Source organism: Dermacentor variabilis, chromosome 3, assembly GCF_050947875.1.
Source record: "Dermacentor variabilis isolate Ectoservices chromosome 3, ASM5094787v1, whole genome shotgun sequence".
Lineage (NCBI taxonomy): Eukaryota > Metazoa > Arthropoda > Arachnida > Ixodida > Ixodidae > Dermacentor > Dermacentor variabilis.
Genome location: NC_134570.1, coordinates 126,851,654 through 126,878,201, shown reverse-complemented (window position 1 = coordinate 126,878,201; position 26,548 = coordinate 126,851,654). Strand labels below are relative to the sequence as shown.

Sequence of the window (26,548 nt, the reverse complement as noted above, 5' to 3'; positions counted from 1 at the left end):
CTCCCAGTGAACCGACTAAACTTTAGTTAAGGAGTTGAGTTTGCAAAGATTGATTAAATAATTCAATTTAGCCAGAGCACGCTAAACCTATGGCAAAAGATGCAGGCCGGGAACGACCACGTCTGAAACAATTTTCCCCTGCATGAACCGACGGTGATTTGGAAAGCGCATCAGGCAACGTCACCCTTGGTCGTGTATCCAGAAAGCACGGTAACAAGCGGTCCGCGAGATGTGTGCTGGAAGCTATGGCTTGGTAATGTGCTAGTAAACGGAAAGGAAAGGCAGCAGACTTCAGCGAACCCGTCGGCTCTGAACTGATTCACTGTGACAGCAGCATTCTCTTTTATGACCACCTTAGTTCTGCTTCTCTGCTTTTAAAACGAAGCTATCTCGGCTAACTCTCCCGGGCATTCCTGACCGTAGCTGGTGCGTACTGCTGCTCCTACTGTCTTGCCTAATGTCTTATATATACGTATTTTTTTAATTACGTGCCCAATGGTGGGATCGAGCATTGGTGCCCCAGCAGAGCAACGCGATGACCTAACCATTAGGTGAGAACCACACGCACACTTCTACTGTGCGAAAACCAACTACCTCTTTGATATTGACACGTGTACCTATTTACCTTTTTTTCCGGGGGCTCTATTCCACCCATTAACTTGGAAATTATCGCTCAGCAAAATCCGCCTGCAGGATTTGGAGCTTACTCGAACGTTATCGTTGGTTCTACCTGGTCTGTACGTTCTTGCCTAGCTTTGAGTAATGAGATTGTATGCGCGAGAGGAGTGCTTTCTGGGGGGCAAGCGGGTATCAGTGATAACGCAGAAACGTTCGACAAGTCATGTATAAAAGCCAAAAGGCTTGACCCGCAGATCACATTTTACGATCACCGGCGGTGCTCGATGCCATCATTGAGCTTTCAGCGCCACTTGTATTGCTGGGCGTAGGTTCGTCCAAGGAAGAGTTCACATTTTTACATCACGCTTATGACATCATGTTGTTCTATGCCATCACGATAACGTGATATGAAGTGGGGATGCTTCGGCGTTAATATACCGGACTCCCCGCAATGCCGCTATCCAAGCCGGAACAGCGACGACACGACCCACGTAACGACTGACCAGCGAGCTAGCCGCAGTCTACAACAATTGCCTCCGCCGCACGGACTTCTACCTGACACAACCAGAAAGATCTTCGGCAAGTTAACTACCAACATAACGGAAGCATCCCCTGCGATCATCGTACTGAAATAGCTTAAGTAGCCACCTACCTGCCTTGCAGATTTGTTGGACGACGACTCAGAAACGTGGCTCGATACTTTCCAAAGGATCTCAACTTTCAACAACTGGACCTCTGAGGATAAGTTGTGCCATGTATATTTCTGCTTGGAGTTTGCCCTGAGCAGTTTGTTCGGGAACCAGGAGTCCATCCTTACAATGTGGGACCTGTTCCCCACTAACTTAGGACTTCACGAGCGTTGTCAAAAAAGAAAGGGCCGAAATTCTACTGGAAGCCCAAATGGAGCTACGTAACGAGAGCGTTGCCATCTTTATGGAAGCGATGACACGTCTTTTGCACCACACCGACCCTCAAATATCCGAGGACAAGAAAGCTGCCCTACTCATGCGCGGTGTGAAGCAAGTACTTTTCACCGTAATGATAGGAAACTTACCGAGGACCGCCTAAGAGTTTATTTTTGAGGCCACCGAGATCAAAAGAGCACTGGAAATGCGGAATAGGTAATTCAACCAGCGCATACTCATGAAAAACTACGCCGAAGTTCAATCACTGGCATCGATGACCTGTGCGAGACCACTAGAGCGGTCGTAAAGGAGGAGCTTTAGTAGTTGGTCCCTTCATCGCAGCCTCAAGTGGCATCGATTGCACACATCGTAGGCTAGGAGATAAGCAGCCGCCACAACTACCTGAACGACGGCAGCCTCAACGAGAAGCGGAGAACTACGCCGCCGCCACCCACCGTCAGGACTTGCCCCTATTGGGGGCGAGCTCCACCACTGGAAAACCTGGCGCCAACGTCGGCTTGACGTAGTATGGCGGATCACGTGGACACAGCGGCCGCGTGGGCTGCTTTGGAAGCGCTGAAGCAAGCTGAAAACGAAAGTCGAAAGCCTCACCTGCACTGCGGTTCTGATTAAGTTGTGAGACTTTCCCGCCTTGGGTGTCTGTTTGACAACATTTGAAATTACTATAATAGGTAGTGGCTGCCTTTGGAGGCGTGCAGCATGGTAGAGGCACTGCTCGGTGCCACAGTGCCGGACGTGTGCAACGGAGCCCGGTGTCAGCCTTATTCACAGGTAGCCGCAGGAGAAGAAGCTGCGTGAAGCTAAGCTCGCGAAACTGAGGACCGGCAAACAGCCATCGGCTACAACTCGGGTATGCAGCAAGCACAGATGCGAGCAAGATTTCTGCTATGGCGCCGGGATGGCGATGGCGAAAACGCGCACTGAGACGCTCGCCCACGTCCGCTGCGCGGCTAATGTCATGACGTTTTATTTGGTCTACGAACTTGTTCAGGCTAGATTCTGGCTAGTTCACTAGAATGGAAAGGGAGCGGTAAGAAGCCCATTAGAATAAGGTATGACACACGGTCATGTTTTTGTTATGAATTAATGTACTGGATTGCGAAAAAGTAGCAGCGGGCAATCGCGCGCTGAGAAGACCGAGAAACATACAGTGCGACGCAACTTGAGAAATAATATTGAAACGTCCAAGAATTTTCCAGAAAAAAAAGATTGAATCGTCGCGACGGCACATCACAGTCCCCGTAGGCGTCGAAGTCTCTATAACGACATTATTTTTGAACAACTCTGATAGCGTTCACGCAACAATGGTTGCTTGTGTACTGTCAAATGCTGATATTCTGCGGCCTAAAGCTTACGGCGCAGTGCGAAAATGCTCTCAGTGAAAGCTAAACATTGTGCGCGGACATGCATGCAGACGCGCAGTCGGTCTCCGCAGACCCGTGCGATCGCTGCCTGCATTGAGGCTTCGTTCTGTTATGCGCCATTTGATTATACAGACCGCTTACTATCTGAACATATTTCACATAGTTTGGCTCAGCGATTGCCGACCTTTCGCGCAAGCTGGTTTGGGAGACCCCATCGCGGCGACCGCACGCAGTGACTTTCACTGTACGTATTTCGTAAAGAGATGGCGTGTGCAAACGATTCTGTGCTTCCTCTTTGCCCAAGATTATTATTTCGACAGTAATAAATTTCCCCCGTTTTGAGAGTACTTACAGAAATATACAGGAGGGCTGCCGCGTGTTATATTTATTAAGCGCCGTAAGCCAAACCTATGAGGAGCGCGCCATGTGCTCCCTCATACTACGGAAGGGCGGCGCTTCCGACAGATGGCGACTCCGTAAGTCCTAGGCCCCAATAGGAGGCCACCGCGAGCGGATGCCTGTAACATCAGGTCCCAGAAACGGTATGTGCTACTCCTACCCAATCTTTCCTACAGCCATTATTCTGCTCGCAAAGCGGAATCAGTGCCTAAGGAAGACAGGGAAGCCGCCCATTCCCGGCGAAATCTGACATTTCTTGTGCTAAGAGCGGTTATCGTACAGAGACGCTCAGCTGCCGAGCTAAGCCTCACTTGGTCTCCGCCACTCCGCCGGCACCGGCGGCGACGCCAGCCGTTAAAAAGGAAGTGACGGTTGAAGGCCACACCGTAACCACACAAGAGCTCCAGCCAGACGATTGGATACCGGTTCTCTACACAGCCTATTCCTCCCGGCCAGCCAGTTCGCCGTAACCACCTGAACTCTCCGATAAGGCCACGTCCGAGGCAGCGAACCCGAACGCCAGGAACGCGGCGCACGACGCAGCAATCGCAACCGACAGCGGCAAGGCGCCAGCCCGCCTACAACCTGCGACGAAGGCGGCTCGCCTCACAGTGCAACGCAGCAAGCAGCAGCCGCCGCTCCCACCCAACGCTATTAGAGTGGTCGTTCGCCCGCAAGGTGAAGTGCGACTCCGAGACGTCCCAACACCTCAAATCAGGAAGGCAGTGCAGACCCAGCTCCAAATCACTCTACCGGGCGACTTCTGCCTGCGCATCCATCCGGCCAACAATACGTTCACCATGTCAATAACACATTTCCCAACACCCGAGACTCTGAATATGCTGACCTCCTTCACCATTGGGCATCGAACCTACCCGTGCGCCGCTTACGTAGCATCCCCCCTCCGGGGGCTACCAGAGGAGTCATCACAGACGCCTATGACGACGAGACCCCAACGCAACTCTACCAAGACCTGGTCAGAAGGAATACAGAGTACACCGTACTACCAGCCCGACGCATGGGAAAGACCCACTACATTCTAATCACCTTCGACGCAAACGCAGTACTGCACTGCATAAAGTACATGGCAGCCATCCACCGCTGCACCACATACCACGGCAGCACGGATATCTGTTCCAATCCCAAACAACCGGGTCACCGTCATGGCGCATGCCCAAGTCCCAAGAACAACCATTGTCCCTGCTGTGGAACACAACATTCGCAACAAGAGCCTCGTTGCAAGCCTAGGTGCATTTTGTGCGGAGGCCCTCACCTTACCGGCACAGGATAGTGCAAGAGACCAAAGCTTCACCACTCACGAAAACAGCCGAGCCACCCACAAACGCAGCAGCAAGAATTAGTCGCACCCGGGTGCAATTTTCCCGAGATGTCGCGTAACCAACACAAGCAAGGCTGGACGGCGCTGTTGAAGCAAGCCTGGGACACTCCCTTTCTTCTCACAAGAACACGGCATCCATGACAGCGACTCCCAATATACAACACGCCCTTGCGAAATCCCAAGAGGAGGCAGCGGCGTCCAAAGCAGAAGCCACAGCAGCCGCCCTTCGTCAACACATCGCCAAACTGCAAGCCCAGATGAGTGCTTTTGCCTCTGGATCTCCCATTCCATCTGCCCCCAATCCTGCCGCATACCAGCCTGCCAACCTCAACCCAAACCTTGCCCAGTCACTCCAACCCTACTTCCTCTACTGATTTGCTAGCAATGGAGGCTGACACGAACCCTCTACAAATTCAACTCCGTACACAACACCCCCTCCCTCCAACCACATCTCACTAGATGACATACCAACCCTACTTAAGTCCTTCGCTGCTCGCTTTGAGGCAAAATTACAGTACGCTCTTATTCACATCAAACAGGAATGTGCCACCCTCTAAAGCGCGGTAAGCTACATTACACAAAAGAATGCTGCTCTCATCCAACGTTTAGATGTGCTAAACCAAGGATTCTCTGACCGTTGTAGTGATCATGATACCCGGCTCAATTTTTGCTCACCCGCCTTTACAAAGCGGTATTCCACCCCAAATAGACGGAAGAAGGGTAGAGGAACGGAAGGAAAGGACAACCCTATTGCTGCCATAGCTCACGACTCCCCCTCTCCATTATTGCTCCGACCCCCTCCTATCGACTCTCATGAAGGCAGATCCAAACCCTAATCCTACAATCCGGCAGTGGAACTGCCGGGGCTTTGACCAGAAGCATCATGTGGCGCACGAACTGCTGTCCTGCGCAATAAAGCCCGACATCTTTGCCCTGCAGGAACCCTCCAACCCACTTACCTTTCCCGGCTGTACTCCTGTTCACCCTCCCCCACCCTCCCGGTTAGCGTTTCTAGTTCGTCGCTCAATCACCACCATTTCCATTCCCTAGCGATTCAAGACATTGAGCACCTTCTAACTGATATTGTGCCGAAACGCGCTCCGTTGAAGACTCTCTTCATCCTAAATGTATATAGCCACCCAAAGTACCTACAAAGCAACTTCGAACGCATCTTTACAATTGCGAAGCGCATAGCATACAAGTGCCCCTTACTGGTTGCAGGAGATTTTACTGCCTCGCATACTGCCTGGGGTTACCCGCATGACACACCGAAAGGCCGTCGGGTGTAGTTAGCAGCGCAACAAGCCGGCCTCTTCCTACTCACCGACCCTACCTCTCCTACAAGCACGGGAACCAGTGTCTGTAAGGACACTTCACCAGACCTTACGTTCGCACATCGCCTCCCTCACGCCACATGGTGCAACACACAAGAGAATTTGGGTAGTGACCATCGCATCATAGAAATTCTCTTAAACATTCAACTACCCCGCTCCCAGAGGCGCCACTTTCACGAAGTGGTATTCTTTCCGATCATGTAGAGCAGACCGCACCTCCGCCTCCATCACAGACATCACCGAATGGTCCAAGCAATTGCAAACTGATGCCCGATTAGTAACTAGTCCCCTAGCGGAGGACTACCCAAGCGATACAGTTGACTCCCGCCTCCTACATCTATGGGAAGCTAAAGCAGGCTTAGAACGACGCTGGCGAAGGCAGCGTTGGAACCGGACACTTTGACGCCACCTCTCCCGTCGCAACAAAGAGAAAGAGCAGCACGCAGCGACTTTTTCACGACAAAACTGGAAGTCACTATGCAAAAAGCTAGATGGCAATATGAGTTTACCTCAGACCTGGAACCTCTTTACGCACTTAATAGACCACACACAGCCTAAGAGTACACAAAGACACAACCAAACCAAACTGATACATACTTCCGATGCATCTCCACTGGAACTCTCCCAAGAACTTCTATATCTGTACTTCCCCACACACCCTCCCTTACACACCGCGCAAATGCAGGCCCCCTTAAAGACCTCTTCGATCAACCCAACACAGAAGGAGAAGTCGAGGCTGAACTCCAGAAACTTGACACGTCCTCAGACCCGCCCAGGCGTGGTACATAACCAGGCACTTCAGTATCTCGACGCCCAATCCATTGCGGCCCTTAACGAGTACTTTAACGGTAGCTGGTAAGAGGGCACCCTTCCACCGCAACAGAAAGAGGCCAAAGTCGTTTTCATACCTAAACCTAAGAAATCTCTGCTCATCTTTAACCTCAGACCCATCTCTTTGACCTCTTCTGTCGGCAAACTCATGGAACAGGTACTCCAGACCTGACTTTGCCGGTACGTAGGAAGCTACGATCTGATGCCCACCTGCATGTTTGGATTTCGTCCTAGGCTTTTCACACAGCACATCTTCCTACAGCTAAAACATCACATTCTAGATTCCCCAACCAAAGACGCCAAAGCTATTCTAAGTGTGGATCTCACTAAGGCATTTAGTAACGTTACACGTTCAGATATCCTACAGAATCTTACAACCTTGGCAGTCGGCACCAGGATGTACAACTACATCCGAGACTTCCTCCAGCCACCGCAACAGCAACATTTAATTTCGGCGACCACCGCCTTACAGGTATCACGCTGGGGGCACGAGGTACGCCCAAGGAGCCGTCTTTTCGTCTATATTATTGAACATAGCACTCCTTCACCTACCCCAACAACTAGCTCAAATCCCCTTCATCCATTTCAGCCTTTGCGCCGACGACATTACTGCATGGAGAAACAGAGGCAGTGACGTCGAAATAAAGGAACACCTACAATTGACACTAACAGCGATCGACACATTTGTACGGGAGCGTGGCCTGACCTTCTTTCCCTCACAATCGGAGCTATTTCTCAATCCTCACAAGCAACACGATTCAGTTGTTCCTCCCATGATCTTTACGCTAGGTACCCATCCCATCCCACTTGTATCCAAAATCCGAGCGCTAGGTCTAGATGTCACTTATGGCGCGCACGGAGAAGTCATACTCTGCAAACACACGCTCAACAGACCACCCGACTGATTCGCCGCCTAGCGAACCGCCGGGCTGGCTTACGTGAGAGAAACGCGCTTCGCCTAACCCAGGCTTACATCATAAGCCGCACCGCATACGCTCTTCCATACCTGCTCCTCCGACAGAAGGAGAGAGACCGGCTAGACGCGCTCCTACGGAGTGGCACGAAAGCAGCTCTACGCCTTCCTCCCAACACATCAATAACCGACTCCTCAAAGTCGGTGTCCATAACACCATTGAGGAACTCACAGAAACCACATTTACGGCACAAATATCCCGTCTATCTAGCTCAGAGGCTGGCCGCAATCTGTTACTCCAACTAAGCCTAACACAAATTACACGCCCTACCGAGGGGTTCCCCCTTTCTCCTACCCTCCACTGTAACCTCAGGATACACCCCATTCCCAAGAATGTGCACCCTGAGCGAGACGGGAGCCGCAGAATAGCAAGGGCTCGGGCCCTCAACAAACGCGAGATTGCAAGCCTTCGTCTAACGACTTCCCAAAAAAAGCAACGACGCATATATGACGATCGTCATCGCGATGCTCGCTTTATCCGTGATGACATCGTGCTTCTTTGGAAAGCAGCACGCCAAGTTGGTCTTCGTGAGAAGCTGATTTCACCCTACTCAGGCCCATACCGTGTCTTGCGGCAAGTGACAGATGTGACCTACGAATTACATCCTCTCGATACCTCCACAACGCGATCCTCCTCTGATGCCGTTCACGTCGCTCGACTGAAGCAATATCACTCAAACCTACCAAGCGCCGGGACATCGCCTTCGCTGCCAGGGGTCATGCTACGAGGTGCTGCAGGAGCGAACCATTATGAGAGGACTGAAAAAGACGACGATCGCCAATAGTCATGCGCACGGGCTCCATCTTGTATGCCTGTCATCTGCCCATTGAGTATATCTTGTCTGTTCTTCCTGTGACATTGTGTTTTCGGCCAAAGGCGATTTAAAAAAAGATTCCTTATGTTTTAAAAACGCTATATATTATGAAAGAGTGTAGGTTTTCTGAATAAAGGCGCACGGCGAGGATACATTGTTCTTGCTAAGTGGGTGTCATTTGAGACCACCTTTTGAAATAGTAGCAGCTTCGCCCGAAAGGCAAAGCATTGCTTGCGATAGAGAATTAGTAGACAGCTATACGAATTGAGGATAGTAGCTTTATCGGCTGTATAAACTTTAAAAAAAAACATTCCCTTACTAACAGAGTTTGAACCATTGTGTCAACGCGCTCCAGCAAACATAAACACACCACAATCGATGAGCGCGGACACTAGCTGTCAAAGCGCCGGTGAGAGCAAGCACTACAGCAGCAGCGAGCAAAGTGTCCTTCATTCGTGCTGTCTATCGCTTTAATGCAAGAGAGTGTACAACAAAGCGTATACAAAGGTATAAGCCGTCTGCAGATCGCTTTCGAGACACCCCGCACGCGAGCGCGCGCAGCCATGCGAAGTACGCGCTTATCGACGGAGTCGAAGCCGCCCAGCCTCCCTCCCGCGCTTTCTCCGCGCTTCTCCGATGTACGAGACAGACAGCCGAGTCCATGAAGTAACTGACTGTTTTTTTTTTCACTTTCTTATTTTCTTTATTTCGCACTACATTTAAGTACTGTTCAAATTCGCCAAAAATAGATCGTGAATCTAGCCGCGTTCTTGGCCGCTTGCGTACGGGAACCTCTGAAACCACGACGTTAGAGCCATTGTGAAACACTGCGCCGTGTCTCCTGCCGCGATGAGCAGAAACCGCATACCGCGGATAATTCAAGCAAGTTTTCAGGCACGTGATATATACCGAATTGACTTAAACTGACTCTACCGACATGCCTCGCGCTGACTTTCTAGTGAGAGCCTCCCCCGTAGCCCCCAGGAATATTCTAGCACTAAAGGAAGAGAAAAAAAGTGATGAGAAGGGTTGACGTATTACGCAAACAATAAGAAAAAAAGTAATGTAACGACAACAGTTGCAAAATTTTCATACAGGTTTTCATTGAGTAAAAAAAGCAATAATAAATACAAAAATGGTCGTAGTTAGCGTGCATTTACTTCTTCTACATTTGTACTTATATTCGTTTTGGTGGGTTTTCGTTTGTGCTCCCGTAGATCACAAGCACGTATTCGCAAGTGTGAACGGTAGTCGGTGAGCCTTTGTGGTTTGCCTAGCCGAGTTCACGGCCGCCTGAGCTCGTGAGATTCCGGTACTACAAGGCCAGAATTGTTTCGAAATCGTTCTATATTGAGTTACTGATCGCGATCAGGAAAACACATCTATCGCGGATAAATAAAGTTTTTAGGCACGTAGGCCCTCTGCGCTGTGCTTGTCGGCTTTAAGTTAGCCTTGTCGCCTACAGGGTTATCTGCGTGAGCTATGTCGAATGTTCAGTTGCCGTAGTCGGTAGTTCAAATCCTTCTATAAGTCCAGCTATAACGAAATTAAGAAGGCCCACTAAGCTTCACCCAGAACCAGAACATTAATTGGCCTCCCTGGTGCAGTATTGGGCCATCACCTCCCTAATGATTCTTTAAGGGAACCCATGGCCCTCAGTGCCCAGCAGCTGTGTGCACTTGAGCAAGATGGTGGTCAAACCTGTAACGCAGCAGAGGGTGCTAAGAATCTCTGTGCTCAGACAGACAGCCAATGGAAACTGACCCTGCCAACCTTTAATTGCCGAACTCTGTCCAGTGAGGCTAGCTTAGCAGGACTCTTTGCGGTAATATCAGACATTATTATGGATATCATCGGCCTTAATGACAATAGAAGAACTGGTCAGGAATGTCCTCTACTTAGAGGTCTCCCAGATTAGAAGCAATACGGGGTAGGATTCCTAATCCATAAGGACATAGCGGGCATCATTGACGAATTCTACAGCACCGGTGAGAGGGTGGCTGTAGTCGTAATCAACCTAATAAGAGGTATAGATAAAAGGTAGTACAAGCCTATGCTCCAACATCCAGACACCATGTTGATGAAGAAAATCAGTTTAATTAGGATGTTGAATTAGCGGTGAGAAAAGTGCAAACTTAGTATACTGTAGTAATGGGCGACCTCAATGCAAAAGTGGGGGAAAAGCACCCAGGGGAACAAGCAATTGGCAACTACGGCGTCGATTCTTGGAACTCTAGAATAGAGATGCTAGTAGAATTCGCAGAAAGAAATAAGCTTTGAACAATGAAAACCTTTTTTTCTCGGGAAGCGCAGCAACAGAAAGTGGACCTGGAATATCCCTTAAGGTGAAACAAGAAATGAAATTGATTTCATACTTACAGCCGATCCCAGCATAGTGCAGGATGTAGAAGTGATAGATAGGGTAAACTGCAGTGATCATAGGTTAGTGAGGGCTAGGATTCACCGTCATTTAAATAGAGAAAGAGTAAAATTGGGCAAGACGAAACAGGTCGACCTACAGGCAGTAAGGGTAAAAGCAGAGAAATTCAGGTTGGTATTTGAAAACAAATATGTAGCCTTAGAACACACAGATGAAGACGACATAGAGGTAATGAATGTAACCGTAACTAGGCTGGCTTCAGAGGCAGCAATTGAAGTTGGAGGCAAGGCACCAAGGCAACAAGTATGCAAGCTCTCCCAAGTAACAAAGGACCTAATAAAGAAACGACAAAGAATGAAAATGTCCCACTCAAAAATAAGATAGAATGCGAGGAACTGTCAGAACTCATCAACAAGGCGAAAATAAGTGATATTTGCAACTATAACTTCAGAAACACTGAAGAAGATGTAAAAAAATGGACGCAGCCTGAAATCAGTGACAAGCAAACTTGGCATAGAACAAACCAAGATGTATGCACTGAAAGATAAGCAGGGTAATACCATCAGCAATCTCGAAGGTATAGTAAAAGCAGCGGGAGAATTCTATACTGACCTGTACAATACCCAGAGGAATCAGGATACCTCCATTAGAAACAGTAATGGACAAGATACAGAGAGTCCTCCTATAACTAGCGTTGGGGTCAGAAGGGCCTTGCAGAACATCAAACGAGGAAGAGGGGCAGGGAAAGATGGAATAACAGTTGATTTTATCAAAGATTGAGGAGACTTAATGCTTGGAAAAGTGGCCACTCTTCATACAAAGTGTCTATCAACTGCAAGGGTGCCAGAAAACTGGACGAATGCAAACATTATACTAATCCACAAAAAGGGAGGCGGTAAAGAATTGAAAAATAATTGGCCCATTATCTTACTCCCAGTATTATATAAAATATTTACCAAAATAATCTCCAGTAGAATAAGGGCAACACTGGACTTCAGTCAACCAAGGGAACAGGCTGGCTTCAGGAAGGGATACATTAAATGGATCGCATCCATGTCATTATTCAGGTTATCGTGAAATCCGCAGAGCACAATAAGCCTCTCTATATGGTTTTCATACCTTACGAAAATGCATTTGATTCAACAGAGATACCAGCAGTCATAGAGGCAAAACGTAATCAAGGAGTACAGACCGCATGCGTAAATACCTTGGAAAATATCTACAGCGGCTCCACAGCTACTTTGATTGTACACAAGAAAAGCAGGAAGATACCTACAAAGAAAGGGGTCAGACAGGGAGACGCAATATCTCCAATGCTATTCACTGGGTGCTCGGAAGAAGTATTCATGCTGTTAAACTAGGCAGGCTTAGGAGTAAGGATCGACGGCGAATATCTCCGCAACTTCTTGTGTGCTGATGACATTGTTCTATTCAGCAACAATGCAGACGTGTTACAACAAATGATTGAGGACCTTGACAGAGGGAGTGTACGAACGGGATTGAAGATTATTATGGAGAAGACAAGAATAATGATGAATAGCCGGGCAAGGGAACAAGAGTTCAAGATTGCCAGTCAGCCTCTAGAGTCTTTGAAGGAGTACGTTTACCTCAGTCAATCAATCCCACGGAAGCCTGATCATGAGAAGGACATTCATCGAAGAATAAAAATGGGTTGGATCGCATACGGTAGATATTGTCAGCTCCTGACTGGAAGCTTACTATTATCATTGAAAATGAAGGTGCACAAGCAGCGCATTTTACCAGTGCTCATATATGGGGCAGAGACTTGGGCACTGACACGGAAGCTTGAGAACAAGTTAAGGACAGCGCAAAGGCCGATGGAACGAAAATTGCTAGGCATAACCTTAAGATATAATGAGAGCGGTTTGGATCCGATAGCAAGCGGGTATAGCCGATATTCTAATTGACACTTAGAGAAAAAATGGAGCTGTGCAAGTCATGCAATGCGCCAGTTAGATGACCGTTGGACCATTAGGGTGACAGAATGGGTACTAAGAGAAGGGGAGCGCCGGGTGAGGCCCTCGTCCTGCAGTGGACATAAAACATGATAATGATGATGATGATTGAACCGCGATGGTCAGTGCCGCTTTTGCGCCGTCTCGAAATGCGCAGTTGCAGCCGGAGCACAACGCTACGCTACGGCGCCTCTCCTCTCTCCTTCCCATCCCTCCCCCCCCCCTACGGCCTTCCGCGCGAAGGAAGACGGTGCCTTTGCTCTCCACTTTCTCCTTCCCGCCCGCCATGTTGACCCGCGATCGTGGGCTTCTCTAGCGTGCTATCACTCGCACATAGAGTATACGACGTGCAGCAGCAGTGTTATTGCCCCTGGACGTTATACGTCACACCACGGCGACGGTAAAAATGCTTCTGGATCGGCCATAGAATTGCTATCGCCATAAAATTTGCAGTTGAAGCACGAGCACTTGTGCTGTAACATGTAAAATAGAGAGCAGTATTCAAATGAGCGAAATCATACCGTTGCGGATCTGGAGGTGGCCGGTTCAATATCAGGCCATCGTAGCCACATTTAGATGCAGGGAATGTGAGAAAGCATCTATCTACCGATAATTTGAGACTCAAGGTGAGATTGCAAACGACGTACAGATAGCCGAATATATTGCGCGCGAATTATTTGTGACTGACGACATGTTTCTAGGGGTGATCGCTTCCGTCATGCCTGCGCATTTGAAATGGGGAAAGATCACTGCAAGTGACCCCTCCCAGAAGAAACTATATATCTTGCAATGTGATATATGCGGTGCAATAATATATATGTGGCACTCAATGTTTTCCTGGACATCAGTACTATTTTCCTTCGTTTGTATGGACAAACTTGGAATAGTTGACCTCGATGCCTAGATTCCTAAGAGAAAAAGAAATGAAAACTGCTGCCTAATGGCCAACTTCGTCGTTCATACATGCCATTTTTTTAGATACGGTCGTCGTGACTATATTATGACGTACATAGCTTATTGTCAAGTTGAGATGGTCCATTTCTTGCACTGCCTTATTGTTTATTTGCGTATACCATGCGTAGCATCTGCGGTGGCAGTGTCGAAGCGGAACGTGTGCTAAAGTACACTAATCCAGTGCTGCAGTAGAGGATCGCATATAGCCTCAGATTTGTTTTGAGGTAGCCAGAAACCGGTCTTACATTTCTTTCTTTCTATTTATTGGTAATAATAATAATCATTATTGTTATTTATTGATCGCCCATATTCGCGCAGATTATATTCATTTCTAGCACACTTTTGGATTTTCGGACACGCTTCGACGTGCGGTTTTCATTAATATCGGTAATAATAATAATATTTGGGGTTTTACGTGCCAAAACCACTTTCTGATTATGAGGCACGCCGTAGTGGAGGACTCCGGAAATTTTGACCGCCTGGGGTTCTTTAACGTGCACCTAAATCTAAGCACACGGGTGTTTTCGCATTTCGCCCCCATCGAAATGCGGCCGCTGTGGCCCATTAATATCGGTGCGCGAACTTATTGATAAAGGTTATTGGTATTCGCTTCGTGATTGTCATGATAAAATGCTCCAACGAGGGGAAATGCCGCGGAGCGCACAGGAGGAGCAGCTAAAATGTCAATGATAATGATGTTGAAACTAAGGTGAGACAATGCAAGAGAACTGGGAGCGTGAAAAGGCCACGCTGTGTTGTTGCGACATGACTGCACCTGCTCTGTCTATCCTGCCTTTTGGAACTGTCAGGAATGCGAACCTAAACATGAGATAGCAGGAGGCGAGCGCAGTGGTTTTCTCTGGGCATTTCTGAAACACTTTGGGTGGATGGATGAAAGTTTTGTGTGTGTGTGTATGTGTGTGTATGTGTGTGTGCGCGTGTATGTGTGTGTATGTGTGTGTGCGCGTGTATGTGTGTGTATGTGTGTGTGCGCGTGTATGTGTGTGTATGTGTGTGTGCGCGTGTACGTGTGTGTATGTGTGTGTGCGCGTGTACGTGTGTGTATGTGTATGTGCGCGTGTGTGCGCGCGTGTGCGCGTGTGCGTGTGCGCGCGTGTGCGCGCGTACGCGTGCGTGTGTGTGTGCGCGCGTGCGTGCGTGTGCGCGCGTGCGTGCGTGTGCGCGTGTGTGCGCGCGCGCGCGTGTGTGTGTGTGTGCGTGCGTGTATGTGCGTGCGTGTATGTGCGTGTGTGCGCGTGTGTGTGCGCGTGCGTGTGTGTGTGTGTGTGTGTGTGTGTGTGTGTGTGTGTGTGTGTGTGTGTGTGTGTGTGTGTGTGTGTGTGTGTGTGTGTGTGTGTGTGTGTGTGTGTGTGTGTGTGTGTGTGTGTGTGTGTGTGTGTGTGTGTGTGTGTGTGTGTGTGTGTGTGTGTGTGTGTGTGATTACTTGCCTCATTCCACTTTCACTACAAGGACGGCACTAACCGACTAGCGTTTAGTAGTAGAACAAGAGTGCGCTTCACGCTTAGGCGGAATCGGTCGTATTATTGCTCAATTGTATTCCCATCGACACTTCCCGCGACAACAAAACAACAATAGCATACCATGGCAGCACCCATCGCTCGCAAAAGGTAAGGGGTGGGGGGGGGAGGCATTATATCTGAATAAAGCAGATCTGCTGTCAGCACACCTATGGTGAATCGGCAAATTTCTTTTTTAGGGTAACAATTAGTGGCCGTCACGTGCCAGTTAATATAGGAATCACAAGATGACTGCCGTGGTACCACCACCTTAAAAGCCATTTGTGCATTCTTGTGTCACCATGTCTGTCTTCTTGTCGTTCTTAACCTGCACTTTGTAGCGGCTTAAGGAGCGCCTCTAGCCACGATATTTCACCAACTAGCCCCTGTCGCAGCATTATACTCTCCGCAGAGCAATGCTATCGTACCGGAAAGGGCATTCTCTGTGAAGAGGGTCGCTACCTTACAGATATTTAGAAATTTTCTCTCAACGCTACTTTACTTTATTTTGATGGCAATATGTAATGTTATATCACGATGCAGTGGGCACTGGCATGTTTGATCAAGTGGTGACGCGTCCCTTGCCTCCGTGTTTACAATGGGTGTGTATGACGCCGGTGCGGATTAGCAAACCTCTGTTTCGGGAGATGTCGTGGACGGTGATTGCGTGGACGGCACGAAGTTTTCGACACAGCTTCAGAGAACATGCACAAACGCTTTGGAAGCTGATTCAGCTACGTCCAAATGTCGCAAACAGTGTGCTTGTATTAGAAGCGAGGCTGAATACGTTTTCCATGCTATGAGAACTTTCGGCTCATAAACAGAATGAGTATTAGTGTGTTTTGCTCTTCGTTCTTTATTTGGCAAATATTCTGAAGCAGCGGCTTGTCACACTTCTGACTAGGTAAATTTGCTTGGTGCGCTCATTATCTTATTTCCGCCTGATCGATCGCGGGTGTGCTCAGTTCCGATGAATTTGTTCTTGTTGCGTACAAGGCCTGACACGTAGCCGTTTTGTACATTGTAATACCTTGTAGCAAATATGTATTATCGCTAGTAACTCGCTTACTCTTGTCGGCGTTCAGGGAACACTCACCTTCGACCATTCGTGCGGTACCGGTGTAGTGCGTCATTTATTCTGCGTATATGATTCAAGTGTGCGTCCATTCACTTATTGGCCCGTTGGCGATAGAGTGGGCGAAAGATTCCGTGCATTTGGGATAGATGTGTGTAGATATTGTGCTTGAGACGTACTACGACAGGAAGTGGCTCTACTCTCTTTGTCATTGTTTAACGAGCGGCACTCACTCTTGCTGACGTGCCGGGGCTGAAGCACTTTCTTTGAAAGTTAGCGATACAACGCTCGTGGATGAGCAAATTTTTGCATCCTCGAAGAAAGCCGGTAAAACGTACGGGCAGTTGAGGCAACGGTGCGCGAGCTTGGCTATTCATTCCTTAATACGCCAGTCGCTATTTTTGCAGCCAACTACTACACACGTCTTCAACTAAGATGATACAATCTGGCATGATTGCAGCACAGTGCGTTAGCGAAAACTCAGTTCCATTTTTAACAGCTGATCGCAAAGAAGCAAGGTGGAAGCGGTAATGGTGTCGTATTAGTGCGCTGTCACTGAGGCGACATGCGGCGAGCCGCCGACAGCGCAATGTCGTTTCTGTAAAACAAACTGTTTCGCGAAAATTATCAATATTATTGAGAGTTTGTATAAAGTAGTTGCACTAGTTCAGACTAACTTGTTTCCTTCTACGATGCCCAGGACCGTTCCCCGACGTGCCCCAAGACAGTCTCTTCCCCACATGGATCAAAGCTGTCTCGCTTTCGGCCCATTATCTTTGGACCGACCAAAAGACGAGGCTCTACGACGAGGCGGCCGTGAACGCCTTTTACCAAGTTTTGTTTAACACAATCGTCATACCGACAGCCATTATTCAGCGCCCTTTGCATTACTTCGAGGGTCCAGTGGCGCTCAGCTACGGTGGCCTCGGAACGGTAAGCACTCGGACATTATATTTCAAGGGTGCACAGAAGCTGCACTTGCACAAGACAAACCAACGTCCCGAAGGACCCGAATAATAATCACTTGGGTCTGAAAGGCAGCATTCTTGCTCAAGTATTGAAGCACACTCTAATCGTACTCCATGCTTCAGCTGGCGCGAATGAGGTCTCTCCTCAACACACTTAGGCTGCAGTAAACAAAACACTAATTTGCTCAGTTCACTTTACCCCACGCAAGCGTGCGCAGGCGGATTTCCGGCGTTTTATAATTTCTAGGCGACGCTTCTTAGCACAGGTTAGTTTGCTTCACGCACGTCACTTTGCCGTATATGGTTAGGTGCGAGTGGTGCGGTGCGTTTGCTATGCAGAAACGTAGCCTTCTTTTGATTAGAGTGAGTGCATAGGCTGGTAAGATTTCTTGGTGCATAAGTTGGCATACATAGAGCATATCTGCTCGTCACGCCTCGCAGAACTGCATTAATCTCATATCTTTAGAGCGAAGTTTTCTTTGTGAACCCTCACAGAATATTCCCGCCCGTGGCTAATGGTTGATTGCGGCTGCCGCTACTGCTGCTGTCTTGCCAATAAGCTCCCACGCAGCATAGCAGTGTACCATCTGTCCTACCCTTATAAGTGTCCAGGTTGCTGGCATTGTTCTTTTGCGGGATTCATCCCCCCCCCCCCAATGATAGATGATAGCTAAATATACTCACTGCAACAAATGTACGCCATCGAGAATAAACACGCTTTAGTAAAGGAACATATCGAACATTTCCATGCCTATCGTTTATAACCATTGAGACACGAGTTTCCTTTACACCAAAGGCGCAGGTATGGAACTGCCAAATTTATTGCATTTCATTAGCAGCTTCACGAGCCTTAGAACTGCATGACGTGCTTTGAATGTGTTTTCTCAGTGCTCACAATCTAAAATATAATTGCAATGACGCCGCACTTTCCTAGCACCGGAGTGGCTCGTCAGCGGTACCATTACAGGATCTACACTTTTTCAACACAGCAAAAGAATATTAGTGATCTGTAGATCTGGCTTCTCTAAACATGTCAGCGACGTATTATTTCACTGTATGAAGCATGGTATTTAAGATCTCCTGTCAAGAAATAGAATCATATCTTGCTGTCTCATTCGCAATGTCGTCAACAGCGACGTCACAAGCAGCCAACCCAATGGTGTTGGTGAACACTTGATGTCTACACACGACACTTCCATGTATCGTGGGGTGTTGCTCGTGGCCTCCCCTTACAAACGTTTTATAGAAAGTCTATAGACAGTCTACAGACATTCGTCTGTGAAGTCTATAGGCTGTCTATAGACAGTGTGTAGACTTATGACCAAACACTTTTTATAGACTATACCATACAAAGTGTATGGCCATAAGTCAATAGAGTGTCTATAGACATTCTACAGGCTGTCTATACACTTTCTAATGATAAAAAAACACTTTTGTAGACAAATGTCTGCAGAATATCTCTAGACAAAAGTGTATAGGCTTATAGAGTTCTACTTTTGTAGACTGAAGTGTATATAATTTCTATAGATAGACTGTCTATGGAGAAATATCTATAGACTGTCTACAGAATTTTTTAGACTAGTCTATGGACAGTCTGTAGACTTATGAAAAGTCACGTTTCTAGACAAATGTCTGCGGAATATTTATAGACAAAAGTGTATACGGTTATACAGTAGACTACCTTTGTAGACTGAAATACTTTTGTAGACTGAAATCTATAAAATGTCTATAAGCAAACGTCTATACACTATCTATAGATATTTGTCTATAGACATCCCATAGACTTCAGTATACAAATATATAGCTACATAAAGTTTTACTTTTGCAGACTGAAGTATACAAAACGTCTATAGGCAAATATCTATAACTCTCTGTAAACATTTGTCTATAGACATTCTATAGACTTCAGTCTACAAAAGTAGAGCTTTATATTCCTATACACTTTTCTCTATCGACATTCTGCAGACATTTGTCTACAAACAAGCAGTTTCATTAATCTATAGACAGTTTATAGAGCGTCTATAGACTAACACATTTTTGAGACTAGTCTACAAAAAGTGTAAGGTCATAAATCCATAGACTGTAGACAACTCCTGTAGATCAGTCTATAGCTAATCCATAGACTTTAGCCTGACACTACTTATCGATTATTGTCAATACAGGGTGTCCGAGCTAAGATAAATTCAGTGAAGCTGTTCAACGAAGAATAATGTAAAAATAGACGGTGCAGTAAGACCCGAATTTAAGACATGGTGTTCAGCCGTGAGAGATCTGACCCGTAGGTCTTTTTATATTAGTATATCTTGCACCGTGTTCTTTTTAAATCTTGTATTTTCATTGCCCAGATTGGCTAAAAAGCCGGGATCGACACCCTATATACTAGCTATGTAAACCATACATTTTGCCAAAGACGTTTCGATTATATATAAGCACTCGCTGCTGGGGCTGTTAATATGCAGAATATTGGACATGTCTATTAATATCTAGTGCATGCAGCATGCGCATGGGAACTACCCAGGAAACTGTACGCAGAAAATCATGCATGCGGATGGAAGCAGTCGAAAAATCTCAAATGCATGTAGCCGTGAATCTTTATGCGAGACTGCATGAGTATTTGTGGATGAGCACATTTAAGAAACATTACAGTTGCATGCAATGCATCCAGTTGAGAGAAATCTGCTAGCTATCTGCTCTCTACAAGTTAGTTTACATTTCTGTTTATATATGGCGGCAAAAAAGTTTTGAACGTAAATTATGTATGTTCACGGGCTGCTTCTCATCTGCACATATGAACTAATGTCGATAGCCTAATAATGCTCCTGAACCAGCTCCACTATCATATGTTGCATAAACAGAAAACAATTGAAGCAATTCCGCTAGTGCTGAGTCATGCAATGCAAAAAAGAAAACAAGTGCACCAGCATTGAATTAACTCTTTTTATTTGGCGTTATATTAATGTTCTTAAAATGCAGCCCTTACGCTATGATCGAAAGAGACTATTTACAGATTTACAGACTACTTCTCCTTTGCAAGCAAGGCCGCCAGGCCGGCCTTGACCTTCGTGGCATACGTTTCAAAGATGCTGCAAGTGTTTGCTGCAAATAAGTAGATGCAACAATGTGAGGCAAAAATAACAGTTGTGCATTCTTTGTATGCTCATTAAGGAGCTTCATATATTTACTCGAACCATTTAAGTCAATATTCAATACGGTTTAAGTATGAGTAATGGCTGCTTGTGAATACAAGTCGGTACTAGTACGGAATGTTTAATATTATAGCATGATGAACAGTTAAACAGTCCCAACTGCTGCTGGTGCTAGACCAACAGTATGTTGCTTTTAAGACAAGTTTATATGACATATCATTGTAGTTATTCCAAATTATCTCTATATCAATTGATGAAACAAGGTTAGCGAGTTGGACGGTCTCTGCATTTTTCGGCTGGTAATTAAATATGCCCGCGCAGAGGGATATGCTCAGAAGAGTGACTGGCATACTCACAGTATCATGCTAAATATTGTAATTTATTTTCCTTAATACCAATTTAAATGTCTTTCTCATACGCTTACATGAGTGGCTCATTGGCCATAACTTCAACAGAAGGCAAGTGGATTGGTTGTATTGATATGGTCACTTAGTTTTTTACAGGTAATGAGGGCTCTTGGGCATGCTACCACGTTTGCAAGTTAGGTGTACCACATGAGCACCAGAAATACCATGCGAGCACTTTGTGTCATCGCACGACAGATATGCACCTCCTAGGAAACAAAACTGAAGCAATAGTTCGAAGGAATGCTATCACAGTAAATTAGTTTAGGTGCTCTCAAAGAGGAAAAATTTTTTCTAGGGTTTCGAGGTTCAGCACTTTAAGTTAACGCAAGAAAACACAAATTGAGTAAGAAGTGCCATGTCAGTGTGGTTGACTTTCATTTTTTTCAATAGATGGGACCAATCTGCCTTAAACTTTAATGAGGTGTAACGTTTTAAAGATATATTTAATAGAGATATTCTCTGGAAACTTTGTATGACATAACAAGACAGCATACCTATGAGGTCATTTTAAAATTCCACGATCTCTTTTCAAGCTTTCCTTGGCAGTTTTTAGAAAAATTCCCGGGCAATCTGTGACACCCGCAGCTAAAGTGCAATAAAAATATTCTGGTTATGCTTGCCAAGTACTGCCAGTCCATAATATTTAGATAAAACGAATAACACGCCAGTCACTTAATATGCAGTATTAGTTTCAACTGAATTGAATCCCTTGTTTAATAAAGCTGACAAGGGCTTAGGCAAGTTCGTAATTGATGGCCACACGAGCACAGCAAGGAAGACAAGGACACAGAGACATATACGTAAAGCAAATGCAACAATGTGAGGGAAAAATATTCAGTGAGTTATTTTGATGGCTCACTAGTAGTTTCTTATGTTTTTGCTCTCATCACTTATGTCTCTAGTTAACTTGGTTTACCCGCCGTGGTTGCTCAGTGGCTATGGTGTTGGGCTGCTGAGCACGAGGTCGCGGGATCGAATCCCGGCCACGGCGGCCGCATTTCGATGGGTGCGAAATGCGAAAACACCCGTGTGCTTAGATTTAGGTGCACGTTAAAGAACCCCAGGTGGTCAAAATTTCCGGAGTCCTCCACTACGTCGTGCCTCATAATCAGAAAGTGGTTTTGGCACGTAAAACCCCAAATATTATTATTATTATTATTAACTTGGTTTACCTCTGACTAAAGTCTACATGGCAATATGAATAAGTACCGTTATGATGTTTCGTTATGTTACAGTATGATGAGCAGTTAGACAACCGTATTGGTCGCTGGTGCCAGCAACAGCACGTTTCGTTCATGGACAGGTTCATGTGCACACCCATTGTACTTATAAAAATAAAAGAAATGCGAGAATCCCAAACGATTCCTATAGTAATAATTGCTAAAACAAAGATACCCGGCTGGACTGTGCACATTGTTCGGGTGTTAATGCAATATACCCGCGTCGAACGAACATGTTCAGCATAGTGACTGCAGTTTTGAACTATCACGTTAAGAATTGCAATTTATTTCCGCTTAGAACAGTCTGCAATGTCTCTTTTTTTATACTTCAGATGAATACATTTGCCATACCTTTAGTAGAATGCACATGAATGGGGGTGTACTGATAAGGTTAGTTATCAGCTAAAACATGTTATGAACGCTTAGGTGCATTGATAAGGGTAGAACAAGTGCAATGTGCACTAAATTATTTGACTAATCTGTGCGTTATCTACTTAGAAAAGACCGCCAAATGGATAGTCTGGCTCTTTTTTCTTTTGCAAAGCGCATGTAGTATACAGCCTGTCCAAGGCGACGGCACTAAATGCACCAGTTGTGAAAACCGGAATACTTATTACTCATGACACGGGCTTCATACCATGCACGATTGCCACAATGCGAATCTGCGCCAGCAGCTGCCTTACGATTAACATCACGTAAACTGCATAACGCCGAGGCATCGAAAGGCGTTTAACGCTTTTCGAATAGCCCGATAGATAACTTCTGCTGCTAAACTTTTTTAAACGAGACACAAAAAAAGAAATCTTCCAACTGTCGTCAAACGCAATGCCTTCAGTTTTAAACCTGTAAAGGTGCTTCCCCGAGCCACTAATTTATTGTTCTCAAATTTTTTCGGCTAAGTTGCGAAACTGCGAGTGACTGAGCTTATTGCAGGTCTCATGCTCCAAAAGATTTTGTGGTTGCACATAATTAGATTGGCTGAATCTATATATTTCCAGTCTCGTATTTTGCTTCCGGTAACTTCCCAAAATTATTTAGATTAGTTGCCAAGAGCCTTAAATATACTGCTACATTTAAAGTATACGAAAACGGCAGCGCACACACTGCTGATGCATGACCCGTAAACTCGGCCTTTCATCCGAGTACGCCAGCATTTATTCAACTATACGTCTCTGAAAATTCTTCATGGTAACACAATTTCGCGATATATACGTAAAGCGTGTTAGGAGACTTTCAATATAGATGCGGCGCAGCATTCATCTCGGCCGGATCGAGCGCCACGAAATGAGATCTGCCACACTGGCTGCTCAAGACGCACAATCCGCTTAGTGGCAGCTCAGTATGAAGGTAAAACACCGTGTACTTTCTTTTTTACGTACATCAACTATGACGCTAAAATCAACAAGCGTGAACGATCACTTGCCGTAAAACATTCCTTATAGTAGAAGCGAGAACAAGAGCGTGTTATCAAATCATGAAAATGAAAAACCGACACTATGCCCGAGTCGCCTGCGTTACATGCTGCCGGTTCGCGCTACGAAATGCGCTTACCTAATCATGAGCTATTGACGGAAAACATTTTTGCTAAAACTTACCATTCAGTGTAGTTGACGTGTGATGCCACAAAGAAGATACGCATACACGGACACCAAGGTACAGGCAGACACCGCACACCGCTACAAGCGTTTACGTGCCTGGCGCACTCGTTGAGAATTCAAATTGACTAGGACAGATGGCGCGCCGCCATTGCGCATGCGTAGGAGCTCCATGCGCCGCGGGCGTCCACGCTCCGAAAAGTCGGAGCGCCTGTTCCTTTTTCTTTTCTTTTCATGTCTCTTTGTCTCTTTCTGCGTGCTATGCGCGCGGGACGGGTTCCATTTCTTTTCCATTGTTCATTTTTCTTTCATGGATGAAGGAAATGCGCTGGCAAGTATTACAAACGCTGTGGGCTATCGTATGAAACTGGAACGCACACATGGATGAATTCGCTGTTTGTAAACGCCGTTACAGGGCCCCTCAGGCGCTTGCATTATCGCCAGCGACGATGAGTAATACAGTGCATTTGTAGCATACCTTCCAGCGTATCGCCAAATGTGATCAGTGCAAACTTTCCATCCAGATGATAGGTCAAAGGAATCAGTACAGCAATGACGTATTCATATGCGTAGCCGCGCAGGCATACCGCCTGCGAAATACTGGGTGGGCTCAGAGAATTTGGCACATATTTTAAGTGAATGAGAAACTTTGATGAGTTTATAGTGCAGGATATCAGTGAACGAAAAACCACCCGATGTTAGTGATGCAGCCGAGATATGAGGACAATGTGAAAGGTATCGGACGATCGGACGACACACAACGCCCACACCACATGAGCGACATCGGTTCATCGCACACTCTGAAAGTCCGCGTTGTCAGCTACAAACACACGAGTTTTTGTGCAGTTAGCTTGATGCCTGTTTCGAATCTACTTCTAGCTAAAGTTGGCGTTCATACAATCTATTATCACGATTTCATCGGCGTTTTCCTTTCTTTATTTTACTTCCGCAAAGTCATGGCATGACAACTGTGAAGACTGTCTTGGGATTTCCGAGAGCGACCACGTAGATCATATCAGGTGGTCGACAAATGCGGAGGTATACACTATGTGTATACTAAAGATTACAAATAGGCTCTACAGCAATTCAGCAGTATAGAACTTCAGTGGCTTATATTAAACGCAGCTCCGTATTATCCACCGGTACCTGCGCTTGGTTACAGCGTACACGGGTTGGGCCGGGAGGTCACTGACTTATGTCTATTGTCAATCTATAGACGTCATGTAAACCTGAAGCAATAAGCGTTTTATGGTATCGGCAGTTTTCTACTTCATTTCACGCCTTACCACAATCGGTATACGGGCTGCTTGCTACAGTTAACAATACATTTGGTGACGCCCCACCCTACGGCCTTCACTGGCGATGATATAGGAAACCGTGGAAAAAAATCGAATTGAGAAGGAGTATACGGGGCGTTCCGTTTAATTTGAACCGGCCTTTAAGATATGCAAATGCTACGTAGCTGGAGAGAACCAAGGTAATGTTGTTTGCCGTCGCTTCGAGATACTCAGATTACTTTTTTGCATTCCCCCTGATTAGATAATTACTGTTAATTAATTTCTCCATTATTATAACTATATGAAAATGCTCAATCATAAAATTGTAGAGCAACATGAGAAACTGCTGATACAGCTTTCTGTTGCTCAACACGTGCTCCGTAGAAGTGTTTTTCCGCGTGAAGCCCGTGATAACACGCAATGTGCCTCGCGCGGCCGGTCGCGCAGCTTGTGTACAGACGAGAGTCGATAAGGTGCATTTTCCTTCTTGTCTATGCCCAGTCTACTTAGTTCCTCACAAACACGCATATGCACACATACACGTACAAACACACACACACACACACACACACACACACACACACACACACACACACATATATATATATATATATATATATATATATATATATATATATATATATATATATATGCCCGCGCGTGTGCGTGTGTGTGTGTGTGTGTGTGTGCGTGTCTGTGTGGGTGTGCGTTTGTACGTGTAGTGTGGATGTGCGTGTTTGTGGAGAACTAAGTAGACTGGGAATAGACAACAGGCAATATACACCTTATCGACTTTCTTCTATAGGTGTCTATAGATGGGAAACAGACAAAAAGACGCAAACACCATATCGACTTTTTTCTATAAACCGTCTATAGATTGCGAACAGACAAAAAGATATAGAAGCATTATTGACTTTCGTCTATAGAAAGTCTATAGATAAATAATAGACAAAGTTAAATAGAGACTGTATCGACTTTCGTCTATAGGTAATCTATAGAGGGGAAGCAGACAATAAAGAAACAAGCATCTTATCGACTTTTTTCTGTAGGCCGTCTATAGACTGCGAAAGACAAAAAGAAATAGAAACTTTATCGACTATAGACTTTGTACCTATAGACTATAGATTCTATAGACTTTGTATCAACAAAAGTCCAAATCTATAGAAAGGCAAGGCCGTCTATAAAAAAGTCTATAGACGTTCTATAGACAGTCTAAAGCCATTTTTCTAAGGGCCAGACATTGCAGCGGTGACTGCGTAGCGTAGATACTACGGCCGTTACAGGGTTTCATGGCCAACCCTCTGGCTTCCGACCACGGTGTGCTCCGATTTGTTTTTGTGGGGGACGTAGCTACATGGACGTGGCAACACGAAGCGACCCGAGCACCCATCTGAACCGCAAGAAGCGTCGTAACGAAAAAATCAAAGAAAATGT

At 46.1% G+C, this 26,548-nt stretch overlaps 1 protein-coding gene across 1 annotated transcript in view; it reads left to right on the top strand.

The window, feature by feature from the left end:
• LOC142574166 (neprilysin-1-like) overlaps positions 1-26,548 on the top strand; it is a 72,386-nt gene that overhangs the window by 37,287 nt on the left and 8,551 nt on the right. Inside the window, exon 5 of the mRNA XM_075683319.1 lies at positions 17,202-17,434. Within this exon, the coding sequence (XP_075539434.1) occupies positions 17,202-17,434 (233 nt within the window). The remainder of the gene's footprint in view (positions 1-17,201; positions 17,435-26,548) is intronic.